The sequence below is a fragment of the Gadus morhua genome, chromosome 16 (assembly GCF_902167405.1).
Source record: "Gadus morhua chromosome 16, gadMor3.0, whole genome shotgun sequence".
Lineage (NCBI taxonomy): Eukaryota > Metazoa > Chordata > Actinopteri > Gadiformes > Gadidae > Gadus > Gadus morhua.
The window spans coordinates 17,764,203-17,774,202 of record NC_044063.1 but is presented as its reverse complement, the minus strand read 5'-3'; the positions used below and the strand labels follow the sequence as shown (position 1 = coordinate 17,774,202).

Sequence of the window (10,000 nt, the reverse complement as noted above, 5' to 3'; positions counted from 1 at the left end):
ATGAAAGGTCTGGGACCATTGCAGGTGAAAGCGATGTCCTACTTAAAACAGTAAGGTCATCTCTTTCTTTTTTTCTTTCTTGTTCCATAGTAACCATCCCCTGGCAACCTCTGAGAGCACCAATTATATCGTTCCTCATACCCCTCTGATTCACCCGTCTAACTCACACATAGCCTTTCCGAGCCTCTCCCGTCGCTCACGCCCACTTTCCCCTGGCTCTCCGGCTCTCCCCTTCTGTGCGTGAGTGCTTGTGTCTTACATGTCTGTGAGCCTCAGTCGCATCCTCCGCACCTGGGTACCGATTCACAGCCCGGACCGAGGCAGCAGCAGCATCCCTTACGCCGTGAGTACATCGGAAGCTGGTTTTCTGTTGCTGTTGTCATTTTTATTATTATTATTATTGATGAATATGTATTAGAGCTATTTAGCAGATGTATTATAAATTCAATTGTTCAATAATGTATGATAAAATGAATGGTTATTGGCATTATGTTTATAAAGTCATCGCTGTTGTTGTAACTAACTAGCAATATTCCCTGAGAACTAACAAGCAAACTGTGTAAATGGGAACAGGTGTTTTTGACCACTCTTTAGATCTATGCAGTATTTTGGGACCATTGTTTTAACGATATGCATTCACATCTCCCTGAGTAATACATCAATTTAGAAATCTTTACTCATCCAACCGTCAACCTATATATGCTAATAAAACAACCTTAACCTTTACTTATCTATTTTTGAGACTAAAATATGCTTAGGTTTTGAGTGAAAATGCTGCCAACTAATGGTGACCAAATGGATTTTCCCGCAAAAAACAAAACTAAGGCTTTAATTTTGTGGGGGTCTTGGTTTCCGTCTTCTGTCATGTCAGTGTGGTGTTCGCTGCTCTTTCGCTAGCCTCTTGAAACTTTTATCAAAAGAAAAACGAAAAAAATGACATTTAATCCAGTGACATGATATGACGGATACAATATTTGAATTGTTTGGCTACAATTCAAGAACATGGAAGAGAAATGTTTAAAATATAAATGATTATTGTCTTATGTATTTGTGTATGTATCATTCATGAATTCATGAATTATTTATATATTTTTATTAGCAATATAAAATATTCCCTGTCTCTCTAGGGGCTCGCTCAGTGTGTCCTGAGGAACTGCTCACCCAGCTTGTGAGGGCCGTCCATCTTCCGTCCAGCTGACCAATAGGAGGTCACCATGGGCTCCAGCCCCTCCTCCTACGCCCCAAAAACCATCTACCTCAATGTGGACGGAAAGATCCAGAAGGTCAGTTTCATTCGTGTCGGCAAGCAGAGATACTTTGTGGTGTTTTGTTAGGACTACAACGGTAAAACGAAAAGTTGCAACAACTCGCTTTTAACGGTTTGGTACGCCTCTTGTTATAGAAAGAAAAGTATAGTTCTATAGTCCATCTATATTTGTATCATATTACAGGTACGTCATTTTACGTTAAGGTTCAATACAGAATTAAATAACTACTTTAAATGAGCATAATGATGATGATCATATTCTTTCCTTTCCATTCAATATTTCATTCTATAGATAATCTAGTCAGTACCGTAGTAAATTGTTGGCACTATACTAATGAATTACTAAATGAATTAATGAGTCACAACTAGGGTACATTATTTAATTATGAATGTTAAAAAAAACAAGTGCTGGAATTCAACATGGAAAATAATGCATCCAAATTGAAAGTAATTGCAAATGGCAAAGCCTCACTTCTCAGCCTCTGTCCCTTGAGAGCATATGTGAATACTCCCAGAGAGGTCCCTTAGTGTGTAGGGTTATAAATAGACCGGCGCAGAGGGCTCTCCAGGTGATGATGACAGAATCCAACACCTGTTGCCTACAGGCTTAACGCTGATGTCCATCCCAGCAGCCCACTGGTTATTATGTCCATCCCAACAAAACACTGGTTATTATGTCTATCCCCCAACCAGCTAACCAATCCCTGACTATTAATTATTCAGAATTCAAAGAAGAAAAACAAAAATTATCCCTACCACCACCGACTGCGGGATTAAAGTGTTTACAAATATTAGAAGAACAAAGTGCAGTTTAGACGAACCAAAACAATGCAGATCTTGACTTTATTCCAAAAAGACACAAGCAGCATCGGCGAAGCGGTGAGCTGTGAGGTTCCGTCTCGCCCAATTATAATCAAGGATGTGAGAGGGTGAACGGTGGCTGGAGGGGCGGGGACAGAGCAGGGGGGCGGCTGCGTTGTCTTTCCAAATATACCGAGGCCTACTGAAATAACACACGTCCGGTGCAGGGCACGAGTGTTTCTGAAGTACGGCGCTGTCGCTGACACATGTCGCTTCAAGGGCAGCCAGCGCTAAGGGGCTCAGTCGGAGCGTTTTGTCCCCCACACCTGGCACACCCAGCATGACTCCACCATGTAAGATCAGGGCCCCGGGGTCAGCGTGGCAGGGGGTCCCAGTGTGGAGGGGATCACAGCAGGGCTCCACCGTGTCAGATCAGGGCACTGGGGTCACAGAGTGATGGGATTCAGCCAGCCCGGCTCCACCATCTGAGATCGGGTCACTGGGGTCATAGCGTGGTCGGGATCACAGCTCCTGCAGTCATAAAGTGATAAAGTTAGAGCGATTTGAATGTGATGCCTTAAGCTGCAGCCACGTGGCATAATAGATTCAATTCATTACAATATTAAGTGAATTGTTGCCCCTTGTGGAAATGAATGTAATACTTTTTTTCAATAATATTTTGTTTATTATTTAAACATATTTATGTTTAAATAAGTCGTCCTTTTATCGCCCCATTGTGCACCACAGCCATATTGTTATACTGTTATCCTGCATTGAATCGTATCAAATCAAGTCTAATCATTTCAGAGATTAAGTTAGTCATTTAATGGCGTCATTTCACAAACTAGCATGATGAAATAGCTGGAAGGCAAGACGTACAACATCTCTAGTTAGATTATTCATACTTAAATGAGCACTTAATCATCGAGTACTAGTTGTTTGTGGGTGAGTTAGTTTCAGCGTGAACACGTTAACACTACCTCCTTACTCCATACTGCCCCAGCTGTCTTCTTCCCTCACGTTCCCTCACGGCTCTGAAGTCTTGAACTTGAACTCACTCGGGTGTGGATCGCTGCAGACCATGACCATCCCCCCCCCCCCTCCTCACACACACACACACACACACACACACACACACACACACACACACACACACACACACACACACACACACACACACACACACACACACACACACACACACACACACACACATTCACATATACACACAGACACACACACATCCCCCATGTGACTCGTTTCTCTACATTCGGATCTATGAAATCTGATAAGCCCCACAGCTGTTGGTGCACACAGGTGTGTATGTAGACACAGGTTGGTCTGTGTTCAACTAGACTCACATTCATGAAACGGCAGACAAGCTCAAACCAGGTTCAACGGCCCGTTTCTTCTTCTCTCATATTGGTTTCGACCAATCTGTATCTGGATGCGCGTAATTGGCTATTAACCGTTAACATCAACTCGTCTGGCACTAATAAACTGTAAAAATGTGCCTGTAAAAGTTTTAAATCAACAACGGCTTTCGACCACTGTTGAAACTGTTTATTTTACGTAGAATATCCCTGTAGATAAACAGGAAAGATGATGTAACTCTGCCCCTTCAATTCCTGGATTCCCCAGAATTTCAGCTATATAATATTAGGACTGCTGGATCCCAGATTAGTGTTCAGCTAAATGGTCGCGGTGTAATCAGCGCCTTCTTATGAATACAGGGACCAGTGTGAATAGTGTTGGTTGACATAAATCTGTGGTTTGTGGGAATTAGCTGTGCAGTGTGGGCTGTGTGGGATTATCATTGGTTGGAGGTGAATGCATGGTAGTGTGTAGGCCTGTTACATGTTGTTGTATGCGTGTAATAAGGACGTTAAATGCTTCTCTCAGGTGGTCTTCAGTCGTCACTGCAGTCCGTGTGACATCAAAGAGCTGTTGTGTTCCTCCTCCAACATCCCCAGGTCAGCGTCATCCCCCCCCCCCGACCCTCCATTTCTTTCTTCTCTAGCTTTGATCCTTCTTGCTTACATTTCGGAAAAAATCATGAATTACATTTTTATGTATTTATTTTCTGCCTAATTAGTTAATGCCACTTTACCATCTGCCGTGGTCATATTATTTTTGAAAAAGCTACTACTACTAAAGTACTACCACTGCTATTATTATATAGATTTAATTCTCCTGAAACTGTTAATATTATTATTTGTATGATGTTTTGCATGTTGTTTGTTTTCCGCCCTCTCTTCCTGTTCCCCATTTGGTTCTGTTCCTTGTCCTCCTCCAGGAACAGCGCCATCATGATGGTGGATCCAGAGGGGGCCATGGTCTCCATAGACCCCACCATGCCGCCCAACTCTCCAAAGTAATTCATCACCATATCATTATCACAAGGTTGCACTATTATATTGCTTAGAAAACACCCCAGTTATGTTTTTCGGTTTATTTTGATTTGATCATTTTTGTTCTCGCTTGTCCGAAAGAAAGGTGATGAGGTTGTGACTTTTTGCGTAGCCATCCCCTCCCACTCCTCCTACTTACTGTATGTTGAACGTCCTGGCACTTAATGTACGCACTTATTGTATGTCATACTTAGTTATAGTACTTAGTTGTGTAGCATCGTATCTTTGTTGAATATAGGGATGTTAGTAGTTTGCAATTGGTTCTTTGAACATCCTTACGTCACCGACAGTGATATATTGTTTCACCTTCTTCTAACAAATGTATATATTGTAATTCGCTTTGGATAAAAGCGTCTGCTAAATGCCCTAAATGCAAATGTAAATAATGCAAAACAACCGTAGGATCAATGATGAATTACATCTACATATTTTATTTCTTCCCAGCACCTTGTACAAAGTGGTCCCTCTCTCCACTGGTCAGCTTGGAGGTAAACCACCTACAAGGCCCTCATTCAATGCCCCAGTCACCCATAAAACCCTGGTCCACTCACACATTAACGGCCATGAATAAATACTGCATTCTCTTTCACATTTATTGTGTGTGTGTGTGTGTGTGCGTGCGTGCGTGCGTGCGTGCGTGCGTGCGTGCGTGCGTGCGTGCGTGCGTGCGTGCGTGCGTGTGTGTGTGTGTGCGTGTTTGACCTCTGCAGAGAAAGAAGACATGTTTCAGAATGTGTTGTCTCAGGTGGCTGAGCAGTTTAGCAGGTAACTGCCATGTTGTTTATGTTACGTCACGGTTTAGGTATGCCCCAACCCCCATCCCATTCAAACACTAGTGCTTTTCAAACACGTTTAGTAATAATAAATACACACGGACCACAAACTCAGTGAAACGGAAAACACATCACAGACCCAACAAGGTTCATAATATTGTATTTCTCTCCTAACTCCTGTTCTCGTCAATCCGTCCAGCTGATGTTGAATTGTTTAAAACATTGATGTGTCATCCCCTTTACAGACATTGAATCGTTTAAAACGTTGATGTGTTATCCCCTTTACAGACATTGAATCGTTTAAAAAGTTGATGTGTTATCCCCTTTACAGACATTGATTAGTTTAAAACGTTGATGTGTTATCCCCTTTACAGACATTGAATCGTTTAAAACAATGATGTGTTATCCCCTTTCCAGAGCTTTCCGTATCAACGAGCTGAAGACGGAGGTGACAAACAGACTAGCTATGCTGGAGAAGAGAGTGGAACGTACGTTGAGCTTTCTTCTTCTTTGACCTGATGGGGAAAGCAATGTGTCTCACGTTAGTGTTATGTTGCTACAAGCAACGTCATTTTATCTCTCCTTGGCCTTTGTTCATTTGAAATACCCCTATTCACTACATATTTCATAACGTATGGATGTGAGTTTGCTTTGTTCTTCCAGTGGAGGGCTTGAAGGTGGTGGAGATCGAGAAGTGTAAAAACGACCTGAAGAAGTTACGAGATGAGATGACCTCACGAGTTGGGGGCAGGTTAGGACAATCAAGTGGACTAATGGGGCTGTGATGACCATCCCAATCAATCCATTTAGCCTCACATGAGTGGGGCTGTCAACGCACATGTTTTCTTCTACTTCTTCTTTCTTCTCTTCTTCTTGTAGAGCCGTACACAAACCGTTATCATCATAATTATTATGAAGTCAATATAATGGCTATGTTTGTGTTCATCTTTGGCTTGTCCTTTTGTGTGTTGATAAACTGTTTTATATCTAGCTCACCTGGGTGGTCTTTCACAACCAATCAAAAGTAAATTTTCTCAAAAATATAAAAACGCATTTGTAGTCTTTTCCAAATTAATAGATTATTTTTTTTATTCTTAAATAAATAAAGTAAACCTGACTAGTGACGCCTTATTTACTATTGAACAATTCAAGAGCAAACATAATAAACATAATTAAGTTAATAAATATTTAATTGATAAATATAACTTGAAATCAAAAGGGGCTTTGACCAGCTTTCAGTAAACCGTGCTTAGTGACCATGGTTAACTGATCTTTGTCTTAACGAGGTCCCTTGGGACATCTTCTCTGGTTTCTGCTAATATCTGTGTGATCCGTCTCATTAGCCAGGAATAGCATTGGTTGGTGTCATCTACAATTTGTCAAAGTCGCCAGGAGAAAAGTTCCTTTTCAGGTTGTTCCATTTACTTCTCTCCTGCTGGATTGGCAATCATTCTGGTATTCATCTTTTCCAAAAGAGGTCTGTGATGTATTTTAGATGATTCACTCTTCTATTATGGTAGAGGTCCTCTTTACGAAATAAAAAATCCTGGTGGCATGATTGGCTTTCCTTTGATCTGAAGCAGCTGCTTTGCTGTTAGGGCTTCCAAGTCATTAGGATCGCCTGAGACACTCGTTCCTGGTCTGTCGTTCATTATCAGCTTGACCTACCTGTAGGCGCTCTTCATCCACCATTTGCTCTTGGACCACGGTTTATCCACAATTGAATTAATCTCTCGCAGACCCCACCATGATGGGCGCTGAAGGGAGGGTTGAATGCCCTTTTTATTCCTTCATTCAACAAGACCTTTTGAATCTTCTCATGATTTAGTTGTCTGAGTGCTTCTCCAAGCTCGCTCTGCGTTCCAACAAAGTTGGTTCCTCATCCCATCCTGACGCTTTTCACTGGGCTCTGTCAACAGAATCATCTGCTGAGTGTATTGACTGTATTCAGGGGATAAGCAAAGTCAAGCTGAACAGTTCTACTCATCAGGCAGGTAAGGATGACTCCCCATCTTTTGAATCCCCATATTTTGAGCACTATGACCTCTGTGACCTCTATGGGCCACAAATAATCAATTCCCACATTACTGAATGGGGGTCGATCAAGGAGATATTATCCAATGGTAGGTCGGCCATCTTTTGCTCTCCTACTCTACCTTGCAGACATCTACAGAAGAGGAAATTTTTTATAGTCTTCCTTGCTAAGGAGTCAGCACAAAGGATCCAATAAAGCTGACTCAGTTGGGAACGCATGCGGTTTCGATCTAAGTGGCCAACTTGCTCATGGATGAAACAGAAGACGAGTTGCGAGATGTGAGGGTTTTTTAGATCAAGGGATCATGAGATGTGAGAGTGTTGGGGGATGATCCTGATAAAGCTGCAACTGACATTGTGGCTTTCCTTAAATGCCCGCCTACTCTGAGAACTCAATCTTCCAGAACAAGATCCATCTTTACAATTTCCTCAGAGATACTCTATTCGCAACAAACCTATGGAATTGTTTTGTTGTTAATGTATTTTAGCCATGACTGACTAGTACACAGAACAGTGTTTCTTCAAGCTGTATCTGGAGTTTGGCCGTCAACATCCTGTCAATGGGTGCTGCTATTCTTGCTGCATTGACCTTGCATCGGGGAACCGTAACCTGTTTGAATGGAGTGACTCCTGCCTTCCCTATGATAAGTGTGTTGTGTACTTTTTCTTTTCTATTTCTCAATCTTAGGCAGCTGGCAGTACCCCAAGCTCACTGGTGTTATTTAAGTGATTAAGCTGTGCTGTTTGCAGTTCACCAAGTTATTAATGCAGTGAGCAACTGGAAATTTTGACAGCTTGTTACAATTTGTCAACCATTCCAGCCAAGGTTTGGATAAGTGCTTTGGAATGTCTTCAACCCATCCATACTTTAATCGACAAAGCTGGTGGAACATTCCTTAAATATCTGCCGTCATGGCAATCTCTTCTTGACGCAATCTCAGAAGAACCCCAAGGAGTGCGTCGGACAAATCCAGACCCTGTAGAAGTTCACTGTTAAGGGATGTACCGTCATATGATGCTATGCATACAAATACAACTCTGATCTTCGGTTTCTGTTACTTGTAAAACCCAAAATTTGTCCTTCTTTCTGTTGACGTTTTTCTTTTTTTTTATCATGTCATTCATAAAGTCTTATACTCAGCCATACATTTCTCAACCCTCTTGAATTTCTTCGAGGAGATGGAGTGTCATTTGTTTTGCTTTTTTTCAGTCGTTTGTCATGAACCCTTCCTCCAATGAATACAGCCTTCAGCTGTCTCATAGGATTCTCTTCACAAAATGATGCTGAACAGCCTGGGTCCAGGAAAGCATTTTGACTGGAATAATAGCTTTCTATCGGTGCATAGGCCTACAAGGATTTTCCATCTTCAGCCTTAGTGCTTGGCCAATTTAGGGTCTTTACTATGTAGGCTTTGGTCATCTTGCTTTCAAGTCGAAAGTGCTTTTCGAGCAGCCTTTTAGCTTCTGCATAGCCTCTATCTGACTGCGTAGGCTTACGTCTACGTATCAGTTCTCTTAACAGTCCAGTTGTATACAGTCCAAGAATGTAAAGAATGCTTGGAGAGTCTTGCTCTCATCTTTATTTTCAAATCAAGGATGAAGGGTCTGAAGTGATCACAGGAAGAAAAGTAAATCTCTAGTAAGAAACAAGGATTTCAGTAATGTTGTCTTGTCTTTATTAATTAGATTGGGTACTTTGTTTGATGAGAGAATCCTTTTTTTGGAGGGGTTGGGGAGTTTATTTGTGTTCCAATTGAACAGGTTTCAATTTGACATTGCTGTTTTTGAATTACTCTTCCTATTTTTGTATATTCAGCTGGTGAATGCCCAACATCCATAGAGACATCTTGTTTTCTATACATGTCATAATTATCATCAATCCGTCCTTATATGTTGAACCCTAATGGAAGACTTATCACTTTTTTTTTTTTAGGACTTCTATTTTGGCAGTTGAGTCGAAAATGTAATTCTCTAATAAAAAATAAAAAATCGTTGTTTTTAGTTTGATCTTCTGCAAAGAGTGCTTCTCCTCTAATGCTGCCAATCTGGCTTTAAGCGGTGAACGCTTCGTATCAGAATTGAGGGAGTTCTCCTAAGTTCAGTCCCACACAATAGAAATAATTTGGTCAAACTTGGCGATAGTTTTTTAACTTGATTGATGAACATCCAAAAGAAACCATTTAGTCACTGGCTTAACATGACAGGGTTTTTTCAACACACCTGTTCTTTGCTCTTCGCTGAATATAATTGGTTTGGTCTGTTTTGTAGTTGGATTGCTTTATTGCTTATTATAGATGTAAAATAATAGCTATGTTGGTGTGTGTCTTTGGCATGTCGTTTTGTGTGTTTCAAAAACTGTTGAGCTCCACCTCCCTGTTAGACCCAACTCACTGGAAGGGCCCGTCCCTATAATCCATGTAGAGCAGAGGTATCAAACTCAACTTACCTGGGGGCCGCTGGAGGTAGAGTCTGGGTCAGGCTGGGCCACATCAAGTATTCCACAAAAAAAGGTAGCACAACTGACCCAATCTAAGTTAATGATGGGGCTATAATTAGATCCCGTTGGCTATGTAATCGCTGACAACAGGGGACATTCCATTGTGGTTGGTGGAAACCGGGACATTTTAGCGTCCTTAGGCTTTTGTCGGGACTCAGGACACGCAACTCAAAATTGAGACTGTCCCGGCAAAACCGGGACATCTGGTCACCCTGTC

At 41.6% G+C, this 10,000-nt stretch overlaps 1 protein-coding gene across 2 annotated transcripts in view; it reads left to right on the top strand.

Moving 5' to 3' along the window:
* Positions 1 to 163: 163 nt before the first annotated feature.
* pde9ac (phosphodiesterase 9ac) overlaps positions 164 to 10,000 on the top strand; it is an 18,560-nt gene continuing 8,723 nt past the window's right edge. For both annotated transcript variants that reach the window (XM_030337276.1, XM_030337275.1), the window contains exons 1-8: positions 164 to 343; positions 1,128 to 1,283; positions 3,971 to 4,041; positions 4,365 to 4,442; positions 4,924 to 4,967; positions 5,190 to 5,244; positions 5,670 to 5,740; positions 5,916 to 6,003. In XM_030337276.1, coding sequence (XP_030193136.1) covers positions 1,215 to 1,283; positions 3,971 to 4,041; positions 4,365 to 4,442; positions 4,924 to 4,967; positions 5,190 to 5,244; positions 5,670 to 5,740; positions 5,916 to 6,003 — 476 coding nt within the window. In that variant the 5' untranslated portion in view covers positions 164 to 343; positions 1,128 to 1,214. The remainder of the gene's footprint in view (positions 344 to 1,127; positions 1,284 to 3,970; positions 4,042 to 4,364; positions 4,443 to 4,923; positions 4,968 to 5,189; positions 5,245 to 5,669; positions 5,741 to 5,915; positions 6,004 to 10,000) is intronic.